This window comes from Globicephala melas, chromosome 15, assembly GCF_963455315.2.
Source record: "Globicephala melas chromosome 15, mGloMel1.2, whole genome shotgun sequence".
NCBI classification, from domain to species: Eukaryota; Metazoa; Chordata; class Mammalia; order Artiodactyla; family Delphinidae; genus Globicephala; species Globicephala melas.
In genome coordinates this window covers 80302277-80319342 of record NC_083328.1, presented here as the reverse complement: position 1 = coordinate 80319342, position 17066 = coordinate 80302277, and the positions used below count along the sequence as shown (strand labels likewise).

At 43.9% G+C, this 17066-nt stretch overlaps 1 protein-coding gene across 2 annotated transcripts in view; it reads right to left on the bottom strand.

The window, feature by feature from the left end:
• Nucleotides 1-17041, bottom strand: part of RTF2 (replication termination factor 2) — a 40003-nt gene extending 22962 nt beyond the window's left edge. For both annotated transcript variants that reach the window (XM_030839154.2, XM_030839155.2), the window contains exons 1-5: nucleotides 16898-17041; nucleotides 13592-13686; nucleotides 12658-12751; nucleotides 10782-10921; nucleotides 6894-6972 (exon numbers count right to left, since the gene is read on the bottom strand). In XM_030839154.2, the coding sequence (XP_030695014.1) occupies nucleotides 6894-6972; nucleotides 10782-10921; nucleotides 12658-12751; nucleotides 13592-13686; nucleotides 16898-16966 (477 nt within the window). In that variant the 5' untranslated portion in view covers nucleotides 16967-17041. The remainder of the gene's footprint in view (nucleotides 1-6893; nucleotides 6973-10781; nucleotides 10922-12657; nucleotides 12752-13591; nucleotides 13687-16897) is intronic.
• Between the last annotated feature and the right edge of the window lie 25 nt (nucleotides 17042-17066).

Below are 17066 nucleotides of genomic sequence, written 5' to 3'. Positions count from 1 at the left end.
ACCCCATTGCATTTTTAAAATTAAATAAAATAAAAAATAAAGGGGAAGCTTAAATCTTTTCAAATTACTTAAAAGATAAGCCTTCCTTCATCTCATTTCAACGTCAACTCACAGAACCCAAATACAAACACATACCTGCCCTCAGAGGGCTCAAACATTATAATGGAAGAAGTCATCTCAGTGAATCCTCTCAGTAACAGTGAGATAAAATAAAAATAATAAAATAACTTAAAGGCACGGTGGAATGAAGCAGCATGAGATTCAGGGAAGCGCAAGCTGGGTTTCAGTGGAGCGTCAGGGGACAGGCCAGGGAGGCCAAGGTAAAGCAGCAGGCTCCGTGGGCATCGGAACCAGCAAGAAGCTGCTGCTCTCTCCAGCCTGACTCAGCCTCTGGCTGTACTCATTCATGAAGTAAAAGAACAAAATTAAATCATGTGTAAAACACGTCTGAAATACATTGCTACAAACTGTAACTTAAAGGCAACCTTGAGGATAACAGGGATACTGAGATGATTCCTCTAACTTTCTGGGGAACAGAACCTTCTTGCTAACACGCAGTCTACTGTTCAATTTTTCTATTGTATTTTTCTTTCATGTAGAAGTCTACAGCTGCCTGTGCTGTATATGATTTCTTGAGGCTTAATATTCACAAAGACCATAAAGACAGTAGAAAGGAAAAGCGTGAAGGAGGCTGGGCCCGAACAGCAGTATTTGCCAACCGCTTTTGAAGAGACCCCCTTCCTTATTTTCTCCCCTTTCCACTCCACCCCCTCCATGACAAGTACTCAAAACAAACAAACAAAAGGTATACGAGTGTAAATTTTTGTTTCGCTTCTGACTTTAAACACCGCACTCACCTGTCACAAAGCCTAAATAAATGAAGCCAGAAGGCTAGCAAGTCAAACACTGCTGCCCACACCTCTAACGCCCAGATCAGCTTCTCAAGCTTTACTGTGCATACAAGTGCCCTGGGGCTCTTGTTAAAATGCGATTTCTGATTCTGCAGGTCTGGGGAGGGGCCTGCGAGTCTGCATTTCTTAAAAAACAAAAATACAAAAACCTCCCAGGCGATGTCAATATTCGCAGGACCATGGACCGTGTTTTGAGTAACAAGCACATCATTTATTTTGCAACCTGTGATTACTCCGATGTGTTTCTTCTTGTTACAAGAAGGGAAGAACATAGTGGGGAATACAACTAATTTTTCGGCTGGTGCTTTGCTGACAGTGAAAACAAAGAAACCTAGCAACTACATCTCTTTGGACTCTGTTTACTGAAATCAAGTGTGCACACCATGTGTTTTAGACACAGAACCAGAGCTACTTCAAACCCTGGAGTCTCTTCTAGGGAACTGAAAAGCCAAATGTCGATGGAACTACACAGGGAAAAGCAGAGAACGTGCACACCCTCAGTATCACGGAGGTTCCTGACACTGTTCTTTTTTTTTTTTTTAATATCACATTCTATCGTGTCTGTTTACTTGTTTATTCCTTTCTGTTTCCATGGGAAGGTGTCTTCCTTTTTTTGTTTTTTCCTTTGGCCGTGCCGTGCAGCATGCAGGATGTTAGTTCCCTGACCAGGGATTGAACCCGTGCCCACTGCAGTAGAAGTGCGGTCTTAACCACTGGACCGCCAGGGAAGTCCCTGACACTGTTCTTATGATATTGGTTCCTCTAAATTTCAGACATTACGTAAAACATGAAAATATTTGCTTTAGACTTTGACACTGTGGCCTTATCTTCCCTCATTCACATTTTCACGATGCACTACAGCTCCTGAAACTGCGCCATCACTCTTCCTTTTGCTGGTTTGGCAGAAGTGGCTCCTGTTCACCTCTTCTTCCCGGGCGTCCAGCTAGACTATAATCCCCAGGCTCCTGCATGTAGCTGTGGTCACGTAACTGAGTTCTGGCCAACGGAATGTGAACAGAAGCATTAAGTAGGCCTGGCCCATAAAAACCTCCTAAGCTAGATGCTCCTTCTCTGTTCCCATCAGCCAACTGAACGGAGAATACTCTAAACACCAGAGGAAGTCAGACCTACAGGACAGAAGAAGCCTGAGTCCTTGAGTTTCCCTTAAAAGAAAGCTGCCTAACCAGGAGCTCTCACCGTTCTTAGCCACTGGAATTGGGGGGCTGTTTGTTACAGGACGTAGCCAACCTTGACTGATATACTTAGTATTACTAAACTTTAGAGACATGAAATTAGAAGTACGAGCTTGATTCCTAATGACAGTATACGAATTTGTCATTGGATTTTTTCTTCATTTAAAAATGTCATTGTTTGGAATTTGGGTCTAAAAGGAAAGCGTCCAAAAATTTACTACAATTCCTTTGTTTTACATACTAGAATGTGAAGCCCAGAGAGGTGAAGTGATTTATACTCCCAAGCCAGCCAGTGCTGGTGTGTGAACCAAAACTGATATATATCAGGCTCTCAATGTCGGTCCTGTGAGTGCCCGAATGAATGACTCCCACTCAAGTGTGCCACTGACTGACTGTCCCATGCTCTGATTTTCTAAACTGTATAGTGTTATCAGTTGAATTATGCTCCCCCCGCCCCGGCATGTGTTGAGGTCCTAATTCCCAGTATGTTAGAATGTCACCTTCTGCAGATGCAATTAGTTAAGGTGCAGTCACTAGTGTGGACCCTAATCCAACCCGACTGGTGTCCTTATAAAAAGGGGAAATTTGGACACAGGGACAAACTCCACAGAGGGAAGACAATATGAACAGACACAGGGAGAAGAGGCCACCGACAACTCAGGGAGACAGGTCTGGAACAGATCCTCCCCTCACTGCCCTCAGGAAGAACCAACCCAGCCAGCATCATGACTGCAGACTTCTAGCCTCCAGAACTGTAAGAAAATAAATTTCTGTTAAGTCACCCAGTTTGTGGTACCTGGTTATGGCAGCCCTAGCAAACTAATACGCAGAGTATTCAATCTAGCTATGTTTCAAAGGCAATTTTTAAGGAGATTATACAAGTGAAAAGAGTAAAATATTACTCTTCTGATAACAGATTTATTTTTAAGAGAATTTTGTCCCTGAGGTGTTCCTAGACTCCAGCCAGGGTCCTGTCTTGACTGCAGGTAGTCTCAACAGCCCTGGCAGCCCCCATTAGGAGGCTGGAGGAGCCGGTGTCCGGTCCTCAACTGGTCTTGGCTTCTTGCGCAATCCTGATGCAGTTGCTTCCCCTTTCCTCCTACTTCCTTCCTTTCCCTTGAAGCGCTCTACGTAGACTTTCAGACGTTTACTAGCACTTTGTTCCCAGACACCAACAAAATGATTTCAGAGTTCCCTTGCAATGTTGCATTTCCATGAAATAAAATCAACTTCTCTGCAGAGCTGTGAGCAGACACTCCTATTCTGCTTCAAGTCTGTCAAGATGGTTACGGATGCCTGGCGTCAGCCAATGAAGGGACAACTGCACGCCAATCTAAGAAAGTTATCCCTGTGGGTCGGGGAAAGAAGCCTGAGTGCTTTCGATCCCCGAGTCCCCCAGACCTGCCTGCCCCTTAGAATTATTCCGGGAGCTTATATGAAAGTGGAACTCCGTGCGGGCTCCACACTAACCCTGAAGATGCTCACGAGGGGTCTGAGGTGGGGAGTGGGAACTTAGCAAACCACTGTGGGGATTCTATAGTGCAGCCTGGGTTGGGAACCACTGATTCAGGACACTTGGCTGCTTTAATAAATTTCAGCTTCATTTCTCACCTTCTCATATTTATATCCTTTCAAGTAAATTTCCTCAGTGTGCCTGCGGATGTGTCTAACACTCAGACAACGCCTCGCGCACTATCTGTGAAAACACGCACACACTTGGACACAGAACAAATGCGAGCGAGGTTCCTTTCCTGCTCGCAGGAAGCCCAGGCCAGCTGAGCCGTTTCCTTCACGATACTTCTCTCTCAGGCTCCTTTTCCTCACCTGCTGTCAGATTCTTGCTCTTGTTTAGTCTTTTCCCTCTGCCCATACTGCACAGACCTACACCCCGCTGCTCCCCAGGCGCTGTGCTGCTGCAAAGGCGTCAAGGGCCGCCTGCTGCATGCCCCCCGAGCTGCCCCTCTGCCTGGCACTCAGAGCTTCCGCCAGCAGTCTGACTCACATCTCTGGCCTCTCCCTGCTCCTGAGCGGCTGGGCCAGGACTACATCTTGAGGCCCCATCTTCACAGGCTGCCCCGGCACTTCCTCCCCTGAGTGTGACGGCTGCTCTCCTCTCCCACACATTCCCTTTGCCCACAGCGCACCCACCATCACTGACAAGGGCGTCTCTCAAACTTCAGGCGTTCCCCTGCCTAAGGTACCGTCAGTATCTTAATATTTTTCGTTAAATCTACCCATTGTTTTTACTTAAATTTACTTTAAATGTTGACTTTATATTCATACCATATGTATAAAAACAGTACCCCTTGCCATAAATGTAAAGAAAGCATAAAAATGCAGAGAACACAAACATATCTCTCGAGGCCCTGCCTGCCAAAGCTCTGAGCGTAAGGTCCGCTCTCTCTCGGGAGCTCAGTGAGATGTATTAAAACCATCCGAGGACCAAACGGAGACTTTCTCCACAAGGCAGGCAGGCACACAGGCAGAGGGTGCGCCAGAATGGGAGCTACCGTCCTGCTGTGCAATGTCTCACAGGGGCGTCTGGGGTCCTGTCTGTGGACCCCTCACACCAATTCGCCTATGCCAGCAGCCATGTCCCACTCTCTGGGAAAGCCTGACCCGTGAGAACATGCTCTGCCTTCAAGGCCTAGAACAAATGTCTCCTCCCATAAAGCCAATTCTCACCAGCACAGCCAGAAAGTTCTCTGGCCCTTCAACTCCAGTAGCATCCTTACATCCACTTGGCAACTGGCCTCAAAAAACAAAACAGAATATGATTTTTCATGTAACCTGATTCCTGCACGACTGCAGTCTCCTTGAGCACAGGCACTGATTCCTTCACATCCCATCCTCCCTGGGAACACCTGTAACATTGTCGTGAACACAGGAGACATAATAAATACTGGACAATAAACGACATGAATCAATTCCTGAATGCATTCTTTGAATTTCTCTTTTTTTGGCAAAAGCTTAATGAGACAGATTCCAAATTCTGACGGCTTGATCCGTAATCGCCCCAAACTGGAAACAACTCCACGCCCCTCCCTGACTTCTTCACTACCAATCACCTTTTGTCTGTCTTTTGAGTCTCAAATAAATGGAATCACATTTGAGCGTATCCTCCTCCACGTCTGACTTCTTTACAGAGAAATCGTTCTGAAACTAAAGTACATCCGGCCTGGCCGAAAGCTGTCCCCAGCTTCCCACTGCTCTTAGGGTAAAATCCACAAGCCCCAGCGCAGCCACCTGGGCCCTACAGAAGGTGGCCCCTGCCTCACCCTCAACCTCATCTACTTCTCTCCTGTCCCCACCATCCACCGCACTCTCTGCTCCTTCAACTAGCGAAGTCCTCCGCCACTTCTGAGCTTCGGCTCAGACCTCGCTTGGCTGGCTGCCATTCACCCTCGGGTCTTAGCTCAAAGCCCCAGAGGCGCCCCCGCCGACCACCGCTGAGGGGGCCTCTCGCCCTCCGGCACCTCACCCTCTGCGCTTCCTTCCTGGCAGCTGTCACAAGCGGTACTGCCTTGCTCGGTTACCTGAGTGTCTCTCTCTCCAACTGGAATGTGGGTTCCATGAAGGCAGGGACTGGATCAATCTTATCTACAATGTACGCCACCCCACGTGCCTAGGACGGTACTGCCCATGGCAGCTGTTCCACAATAGCTACTGGATCAAAGAATAATTCACAACAGGGAGAAACAGTACTGGGAGGCCTAAGGAAATCCAAGCAGAATTAATGTGGGTGAAAATGCAGCCAGGAGTTGTTGGTATCCATGACATTAAAGTAAATGCCAGGCTCCCCACGGACCGGCGGAACACCCAGACACAGATGTCCCAGGCTGCAGCAGCAACCCCGTGAGGACAAAGCCCTCAGCACCGCCCTCACGTGAGCTGAGCAGGCGCGCCCTCACGTGATGGGTTCACTCACTCCCGAGAGCGTCTACTGAGGACGTGCGACCTGCCCTGGGGAGAACAAGGCTGGCAGGGTGAAGGATGGATGAGCTTTGCCCTCGCTCTCAAACACTCACAGGCGGAGCACAGGGGATCACAAGGGCAGCGAAGATACACCACGTGAGGCTATAATGATGGATACACGTCATTATATACTTGTCCAAACCCACAGAATGTACAGCACCACGAGTGAACCCTAATGTAAAGGGGATGTGGGTGATGATGGGGTGTCAACGTAGGCTCACTAACTGGAACAAGTAAACCGCTCTGGGGGGGGGATGCTGATAATGGGGGAGGCACGTGTGAGGGTAGAGGGTACAGGGGAAATCCCTTACTTTCCTCTTAATTTTGCTGTGCACCCAAAGCTGCTCAAAAAAAATATGAAGTCTTTAAAAAAAAAAAAAAAGAGTTAGAAGAAGAAACCCTCATGGTCCAGTAGGGAAAGCACCACCTAACTAGCAATTACACTGTGATGAGGTCAGTGGGATAATAAGGTGCCCAGGGAGCAGGGAAGGAGACAGCAGCAAGGTTCACACAGGAAGCAATGGCTCTGGAACTAAGGTTCGGGGAGCAGGACCCCTCCCGCTGGCAGGTCACGGTGGAGGGGACAAAGGCACAGGAGAGGACAGAAGGGCAGGGACACATCACAAGAGGCGGTCTGAGTCTCTACTTCCGGCAAGGACGGGACTAGAAAGGTTTTAAGCAGAGAAGCAACTAATTAGATTCATGTTTCAGAAAGAATTGAAAGATGCTGAAATGACACATGGAGGGGGGACCCCAAACCATCTGATTTCTTCAGCTACTGGGAAGGAACAAATGATGTATGTTAACAACTCACCGTGTGACAGACTTCTGCTTTTATCTCTTTCAGGGCTCGTTCAGAAAACACGCAACCACAGCACCGCAGGAAACAAAACCTGGAGAAATAATCCAACATGGAGAATGACTTAAATAACAATTCAAAAATCATTACGCACAGTTAGCAATTGACATTTGTTTCGTTTACACAAAGGCCAAGAACCTCAAAGAAAAAAATGGTTATATTTGATTCCATTAAAAAAAAAAATCAGTGTGTCCTAAATAAATAAAGTACTTAAAACACACACACACACACACACACACACCCCGCTTTCTGAAAGTCTGCCTTACGCCACTTCATTTTTACGAAAGACCTACATTAGTACCTGTTTTCGCTAACGGAAAGAAATCCAAAGTGGATTTCTGCTTTTATGAAAAATGGCAAGAACTAAGAAATGGCACTCAGCATTTGTTTTGCAGTGAGCTGTTATACAGGCAGCTCGCACCCCGAGCTCCTTCTAGAGGAACTACATTCAGCATCTCAGTGTCAAGCTGCCATAGCTTTGAACTGTGTCTGTGACCATCTGTGCTTTATCCCTATTTATTTTGTGCATCTGCTAGCAAGATGTGTCTTAAGGGTAACTGCTTGTTCGATTTACGCCATTTCAGCTTAGGAAAGTTTTCTTAGTCACTTAGGAAAAGCTCTACTTTTCAGAGAGAGGAGAAATTTGTGTGCTGAAATTAAAACCACAAACATAGGCCAAAGTTCCACTCCTACCCCCCTGCAATAATCCTTTGGAAAAAAGACTCTATCAATAAAAATAAATAAAGGCATTTTTTTAAAAACACCATAAAAAGTCAAAAGACAGAATAGGAACTCAGGGAGAAAATATTTTAAACACATATGAGGTTCAGAGTTTATGAATATTCAAAGAGGTCTATAAAAGCAACAGTACACAATATAGAAAAATGGGTAAAGGGCGTTAACATGCAGTTGACAAGAGAAATATAAATGGCCAAAACACATAAGAGATGCTTAACCCCTACTTTTAATTACAGAAATGCATTTCAAACAAGGACATACAGTGTTTTACCTATCAAGCAATAATGAAAGAGTCTGAAGGTATCCAGTTGGAAACTGTCTGAGGAAACAGGCACGTGTTGCTGGGTGGCCACAACATTTCAGGACAATTGGCAGTAGTATCAGGTAAAGCATCACTCTGCAGACTTTCTCCTACAGAAACATGCCCACAAGTGTGCACATGCACAAGTATATATTTATGAAGTTGTGTAGGACAGCAAGGAAGAAGAGGAAGCCACCTAATGCCTATCAACAGAGGACTGGTTAAATAAATATGAACTCTTACACAGCTATTGAAAAGAATAAGGTGAGACACTTCCCTGGTGGCACAGTGGTTAAGACTCCATACTCCCACGGCAGGGGCCCTGGGTTCGATCCCTGGTCCGGGAATTGGATCCCACATGATGCTGCAAGTAGGAGTTTGTGTGTCACAGCTGGGGAGCCCGCAAGCCGCAACTGAGGACCCTGTCTGCCACAACTAAGGAGCCGGCAAGTTGCAACTAAGGAGCCTGCCTACCACAACTAAGACCCGATGCAACCAAAAAAATTAAAAAAAAAAAAAAGAATAAGGAAATCTGTATGTATGGCCAAGAAAATGTTTAAATTAGACAGAGAAGTAGAAAAAAATAAGGTTACAAAATATGTGTAATATGATTCCATGCCGGTGGGAAGCATACATGTCTATTTGTGTCTCTCTTGCAGAGGTGCAGGGAAGTGTGTTGTGTGTTGGGGTTGCAGAGGTCTGTAGGGGGCGTTAGACACCGAACAGCTAACAGTGCTGTCACTGGAGGCTAGGATGGGGTAAAGGTGCAAAAAGCACTTTCACAATTTACTTCTTTTTAATTTACTTCTTTATTTATTTTTTTATTTGGCTGTGCTGGGTCTTAGTTGCAGCATGTGGGATCTAGTTCCCCGACCAGGGATCAAACCCGGGCCCCCTGCATCGGGAGCGTGGAGTCAGCCACTGAACCACCAGGGAAGCCCCTCACATTTACTTGTTATGTTCCTCTAAAAAATACCACCATAGAAACTTTCTCCAAACTTTTCACCATAGAAACTTTCTCTAATTTCTCCATAGAAACTTTTAATCCTAGGGATTATAGCAGATGCAGATTGCTCTAATGAAAACCAAATTAATAACATTGTACTAATATTCATTAAATGTTGTTTAGGACTTAAAAAAAAACCTGCTTTATGAATGCTTACTAAGTATTAGTGACTTAGGAACTGGTTTTTCTTTAAACAAAGGCTAAATGTTTTTATTATACCAATAACCTATTTCTATTTTTCTGTACACTTAAATCTTTATTATACAAACGTTATTAAATATACAAACTAACCCCCAAATCAATTTTTGAGTGTGGAGGCCCTATTAACAGGAAGAGGGCAAAGCCAAAACAGGCAAAGCTCAATTAACTGAGAAGAGAAAAAGGAGAAGAGATTAACCAGCAAATGAAAGGGAAAAAACTGGGGGAAGCCACAACTGGAGCAACAGGCTACAGGTAACCCCTGCTCAAGACGCCAGAGTTGAGTCTGTTTCTGCTAAGTTCCTCTTTTGGGGGTGAACCATGGTTTTCTTAAAAAGAAGTGGGAAGCCAGATACAAAAGGTCACATATTGTGTGATTCTATTTTATATGAAATATTCAGAATAGGTAAATCCACTGGACAGAAAGCAGATTGTTTGCTGCTAGGGGCTGGGGGAGGGGGCATGGGGAGGGACTGCTTAATGGGTAGGGTTTTTTTTTTTTTTTTTTTGCGGTACGCGGGCCTTTCACTGTTGTGGCCCCTCCCATTGCGGAGCACAGGCTCCGGACGCGCAAGCCCAGCGGCCATGGCTCACGGCCCCAGCCGCTCTGTGGCATGTGGGATCTTCCCGGACCGGGGCACGAACCCGTGTCGCCTAGCATCGGCAGGCGGACTCTCAACCACTGTGCCACCAGGGAAGCCCCTGGGTAGGGGGTTTTTACTTTGGGGTGCTGAAAATGTTCCGGAACTAGATGGAGGTGATGGTTGCACAACACTGAGAATGTACTAAATGCCACTGAAACATACACTTTAAAAAGACTGTGAATGTTATGACTTTCACCTCAAAATAATGTGTACGTATACACACACACACACACACACACACACACACGTAGGACAAGGTTAGGTACATGAATCTCATTCCCCAGAATATTCCTCTTGTGAAATTTAGTCTGGACTACCAGCTATTAAAGATATTTCTAAATGGTGGGAAAGAAGTTTAAAGCTTTGGCAAAGTGAGACATCCTATAAAAAGGCACCTACTAATCCACTCGACACTCGTATTTTTTTAAGGGGGAAATATACTTACTTACTTACATTTGCAATATAAATCTCAAGCTTAAGATTTCTGGTGCTCTAGCCAGAGGATCTGTTAGCTACAAATTCAAAGCAAGTTATCATCATCAACCGGGCCTTTCACTGACCGATCAACCACACATTCTGTAAGACCGTTTTCCACTGCAGAGTTTTAAGCAATTGTTAAGGAAATGGCATTTGTTTGATGGGAAATATCTGTCCTTTACTTTCTTTCCCATAGGAGAAGACCAAAGAACTCAACTCAAGTCTCTTAAGTGTCACAAGACAAATGTTTCAACTCCCTCTTTACTTTAGGTTCTCCTGACCTCAAGAACAGAAAGCTGCAGACAACAAAGAGGCCACATTACACGTGGCTGGTAGGGAATGAACATGGCCTTGTGCGCCACCCAAACCAAAAGGCACCTTAAAGAAATCTGTGTGATTATTAAGCTTCGGCACAGATCCTAACAGCACTGGGATTACTCACCCAGACTCCACAGCATCTGCCCACGCCCATTACTGACCTGTGTCGGCCATTCATCTCCAAGCCCACAACAGGGCAGATGAAACGTGCCCGCTGGAGGTCATCGTGTTTGTCACCTTTAGTGTTTCCTTTATCTCCTTCCCAGGCGGGGTTATCAGAAAGTCTCAGTTCTGTCACATTCTGTGAAAAAAACATGAATATTTTAAGAGTTCCTTTGACAAATGGATCATCTTTGGCCTTAATTATTATTCTAGTCCCTTCCCATTCAAACCTCTTTTTCTACTTTCCTTTAACATCAATTAACATGGATATAAAATTAAACCATAAGTTGTGATAGAAAACAAAATTTTTTAAATGCACTGTCTAGCAAATAATTAATTTCTATTTTACAAGCATTTTGCTATATAAGGCAAAGTAACTTCAGACATGAAAATTTACCCCACCAAGAGAAGAAAGCTTTGTATTAGTTTCATCCAGAAAGGAACACTTTCTTCCCTGGCTGATGAAGCCTCACTGAGGCTGTTCATATTACTGACCAGCCACGTTTATTTAACAGATAAATAGACGGTAAATCTGTGAGGCCATGGTCTAATGAGTCCAAGGCAGAATATTAGCCGGAGATTACTGTCACACTCCAAGATCCAGCTGTTCCGGTTTTCAAAATTCAGTTTTACAAGGAGTGACCTAACAGCCCCACTTTAGCATTTGAAGCATTTCTTCATATTTAACCGCACCATTTGATTTCAACACTCCAGAGAGCAGCTGAGCACCTTGAAAGGAAAGCCACCACACACGGGGTCGGCTTCCTGCTTGTGTGTTCATCAAGTTCTCTGCTCAGAGTGTCTGTGGACTATTAACTGCAGTAATAATAACCTTTGCATTGTTTTATGTGAATCCTTTTGTCTTTACAGTTGTGATTTCTTAGAAAAAAAAATTTTGCATTAAAGTTAAAAGTTCAACCACATACATTATATATTGTGTTTTAAGTATAGACTTGTATAAGTTAATTTCAGTGATAATCGCATTTTTGAGATAAGATAATTATGCTACTATGGGTTTTTGAGAAATGAATTCTCTTCCCAAGGAAACGATGGCAACAGTCAGCATGGTTACCTCTACACCACTACCAACAGCTACATCTCAGAATCACTAATTTGTCTGAAATAAACATATTCTGTAATTACCCCGAGAACTCAAACAAAAAGCCTATTATAATAATAAAAAATTTTTAAAAAGAAACAGAAGGAGGAAAAAACTCAAAGCCGTAGCCTGGGCGTCAGGGGCTCTGGACCTAGTTTAAGCGCCCCACTGATGAGCCATGAGGCCTCAACATGTCATACACAGCGAGTGTTTTCACCTGTCAAGCCTGGTGGTTCTCGAATTTTTCACTACTTTGATTTTTCTCCCACTGACCAGATTTGAAAGATTCTGTCCTCTCAACAAACTTCCTTTACTAAAAAGCTTGTTTTTCCACTTTTATGAAAGAACTTTCAGAACCTCTAATCAGCAGGAGATAACCACTATGATTGAATAGTTATCCACCTATAAAAATCTCTAATTCTATAAAAGTGTCTTCCAAACCAAAATTCGAGTGGCTGAGTTTTAACTATAAAAATAATGCCCCCCCAAACCTATATAGCACAATATACAAGTTTCGAAGTTTTGAAACTCGTATACTACAGTTTTGAAGTTCTTTACCACAGATGAACTCACAACAGATTTATAATCCAGGAAGTACGGGTGTGAGGACTTCTGGTTTGAACTTCAAGTGACTTGCCCCAAATCACACCTTTATTAGGTGGCTGGGCAGGACTGGAATTCCAAATTTCCAAGTTCAGTCTAAAATTTACATGAATTCTATAAAATAAACCCTAACCACTGAAAGCGCCGGAGCACTTCAGAATCACCTGTCTTACCTTAATGCTTTTAATGTGAGAGGCTGCCTTCCCAAGAGCCTTTTCAGAAGACTTGTCCAATAAAAACTCAATGATGGCATCTTTGTTGTAAAGTCTGCAACAATAAAGATCAGTCAAAACATTCTGGCAATAATCAACCTTCACCCAAAGGAAGGAGACTAAATTGAGTACAATCCAAAGTCATTTACGTCTGATAATAGAAATGCCCTGCACTCCTAAAAAAAAAGTAAATTTAATCCTGTATCAACCATTTCCAAAGCATACAAAGAAAGAAACTAGTTTACATAAAGGGCTACAAACTGGCAGTCTGAGGACTGAATGTGACCTGAACAAGGCTTTTTTTAAATTGGGAAGTTTAATATAAAAGTACACATTTTCAACTTTCCCTGAAAAAAAGAAAAAAAAACAACCATATGTTCTGGAATCAGTCTACAATCTTGAACTGTAACAACAGGCTGGAACTGAATAGCAACTACCCTTAATTTGCCTTTTTTGTCGGCCGTGCAGCACAGCTTGTGGGATCTTAGTTCTCCAACCAGGGACTGAACCTGGGCCCTTGGCAGTGAGAGCGTTGAGTCAGTCCTAACCACTGGAGCACCAGGGAATTCCTGCAGCTACCTTTTAGACAGGAATGTGAACTCTCCAGTTTCCCCCAGTCCTCACCATTCCCTACTGACCCCACATGGGTCCTTCATGCATTTATCTTTATAACTTAACTCCTAATGGCCCCTGAGTTTTCAACCCATGGATTAAATAAACCAAACGGAATAGAAAAGTGCAGAAGTATGTTCTGAGACAGGGAATGATAACCCAGGCTTCACAAATTTGCTGGAGATCATTCACATTTGATGAACCAAGAACAGCATTTATACATTAAAATTCTTTTTAAGATCATTTAATAAAAACTCGTCTCTATTAAGTAACGGAACCACACCTGCCAAGTTCACAGGCAACTATTGGTCGTCTTAATATTTCTTGACTTAGAGTACAATAGTTCCACTGGGCCACTAACTCAGCATTCTTGTCAACCTGAGAAAAGAAAAAAAATCTTGTCAATTAATTTTCACCTCTGAAAGACACATGGTCCACAGTTCCACATATAAAGGCTTATTCAGTAATACCACACTGTGACAATTTTTTTGTTTGTTTTTAAAATATTTATTTATTTATTTATTTGGTTGCGCCGGGTTTTAGTTGTGGCTCACCAGCTCCTTAGTCGTGGCTCGAGGGCTCCTTAGTTGCAGCATGCGAACCCTTAGCTGTGGCAAGCATGTGGCATCTAGTTCCTTGACCAGGGATTGAACTCAGGATCCCTGCATTGGGAGCGCGGAGTCTTAACCACTGCACCACCAGGGAAGTCCCACGATTTTTGTGTTTTAAATCAAAGATAGTGACACACGAAGTTGGGATTTAAAAAGTCACAAGTAACCGACACTACGTCAAATAAAGGCCTCTCTATACATGACATGTACAAAGAAACAGTTCACATCAAGTCATTATATTGCTTATGCTAGTTACATATTAATATCTATATCTTAACAGTAAGTTAGGAAGGCCATACAGAAAAAACAAGCAGTACAGGTTAATTCCTAACAATGGGAAAGGCTCCAAAGTTGTAGCAGAATTTAAGGACAAAGAATTGAGAAGATAGGCATTTTTAAAAAAAAACAGTTCAGCACAGACTGTATAATTCTTTATAAAATCAGCAATTTAACAGAAGTGTTTTTTGCCAACTGCTCACTATGTGGCATATCAAGCCATTATCCACAGTATAAAGATCCAGATCTGAGACCTTCCCGAGCCCTCAAATGATATTTTCTCCTATTTAATATTCCATGTCCCACTCTTTCCTCTTCCTAAAATGTCAAACCTGAATAATGTAACAGGATGGCACATTTGAAAGAAAACAGGAAGAAAAAATTTTAAATTCCCTTAAATTTAATTTTTGCAGGAACAACTACTTAAGTGTTTACTGTGTGCCAGGCACTGTGCTAAGCAGTTTCAGTGACTTGTCTTTTAGCCCTCATAAAACCTTCTGAGTTAGGATTTTTACCTTTGTAGTTGAGGAAACTGACATACCAAGAAGTTAAGTTACATGTCAAGGTCACAAACACACAAGCAGACCAAGGAGCTAGGATAAAAAGCCAGGCAGGGGACTTCACTGGTGGCACAATCGTTAAGAATCCGCCTGCCAATGCAGGAGACACAGGTTCGATCCCTGGTCCAGGAAGATCCCACGTGCCACGGGGCAACTAGGCCCGTGCACCACAACTACTGAGCCTGCGCTCTAGAGCACGCGAGCCACAACTACTGAAGCCCACGCTTAGAGCCCGTGCTCCGCAACTAGAGAAGCCACCGGAATGAGAAGCCCGTGCACCGCAACAAAGAGTAGCCCCTGCTCACCGCTCACTGCAACTAGAGAAAGCCTGCGCGCAGCAACAAAGACCCAACTCAGCTAACAAAAAATCAATTTAAAAAAATAAAAAGCCATGTTCAGCAAGTTTAGGATCTACTTTCCAGATTACTCCGTGCCCGGGAATTTAAAAATTGGTCCCCCCAAAACTTCTGAAAACATTTATTCTAGGGTCACTCTTTTCAGGGCAAGGTATCAAATTTGAGTAATGTTTTGGGCCAGACCCAACATACCACATGAGTGATCAACAAATGTTATTATTTACCTATTTGAAAATGTAAGCTCTACAAGGGCTGGACTCTGTTTCCTGCTGCATCCTCAGGGCCTAGAATGGTGTATACGGTAAGCACTTAATAAGTATTTGTTGAGTGAATAAGGATAATAAAACTCCATCCTGCCTGGGCACTCTAGTTGTTTCAGATCACCCTTTTTCTTTTCTATCCCCTTCTGACACCTATTCTTTGCCAAGCCTTTCATTAAGCTACTTCTTCAGCTCTGGGCACAAGTTAACAAAACTGAGCTGAATACTCTTTGGGTAAAAGCTCTCGCACACAAGTGGTAACCACCCAGCATTAATGTCTGCACATGTTGGTATGATTAGAGGGTACGCTCCATCCTCCTGGGTGTTCATTCACTCTCAAATTCCACATATTTGTTGGGTGTCTACTGTGTGGCAGACACATCACAGGAGTCACAGAAATAAAATATACAAGGACCCTGTCCATATAGGAAAGAGACAAGAACAAATATAGTGATAATCATTATAAAGAAAAGTAGGGACTTCCCTGGTGGTCCAGTGGGTAAGACTCCACGCTCCCCACACAGGGGGCCCGGGTTCGATCCCTGGTCAGGGAACTAGATCCCGCATGCATGCCGCAACTAAGAGTCCACATGCTGCAACTAAGACCCGGCGCAGCCAAAATAAATAAATAAATAATTTTTATTTAAAGAAAGAAAAATAAAGCAGCAGAACAGGATAGAGTGATCAGAAGTGAGATGTATTTTGGCTACAGTGGACTGAGATAACATTTGAGTAAAGAACTGATTGATGTTAAAAAAAAAAACAAAACCCAAATGATATGACTATCTCAGTGAAGAACATATCAGGTTGAGGAAATTATACTCCAGGTTGAGGAACAAGGCCTGTGTAGCTGGAACAGAATGAAAGGGCTGGAGAAGGGCAGAAGATGAGGTAATTACATCAGACCCTGTCTGACCACACAGGGTCTTGTGGGATTCTTTTTCTGAATACAATGGGAAACCACTGGAGTGGTTTAAATACAGTTGATATGTGGAGTTTATCTTTAAAAAAGACTTCTCTGGCTGCTGAATGGAGACTCATACGGACCATCCACAATGTGCCAGCCACTTGTATTAGGTACTTTACACACCTTCTATTATTAAAAAGTAATTACTAGTGCTAATTTTGAAAGTTAGTGTGTACAAAACTCAACAAAGAGCAGCCATTTGTATCACTGTTACTAGCAGCAGACAGACTTCAAATCCTGGTTCTGCCACTTACTAGCTTTACAACTTTCTCCTCCTGAGCCTCAATTTGCATGTCTTCTGACAGTATGTACCCGTAGAGCTGTTTTGAGAATTACATGAGATACCCCATATTATGCGCACTGCCGGGTGAATAGCAACAACACGCACTCAATAGAGGCCCGTTATTAAAACTGTGGTTAATCTTGAGTTCTCTGAAAGGGATAAATGAGCACAGTTGCGTGTGGAAACCCGCTGGCTCCCCCTCCCACCTCTTTTCGCCCCCTGGGGGCGTCCGCGTGCCCCACTACCCCCGGGCCCCACTGGACCCATGTCACTGACCTTCTCAACCTTCTTCGGCCCCTTCACCAGTTCATGCCTCTTGGGGATTGTTCCCCCGTCGCAACCCATCGCAAGCCGGGAGTCAGAGTCCAAAGTAAACCCCTACAGCCGCAACTTCCGGGCTGCCTAGCGACTGTAGCAGTCACTTCCGGCGCGCCGCAGTGACGCA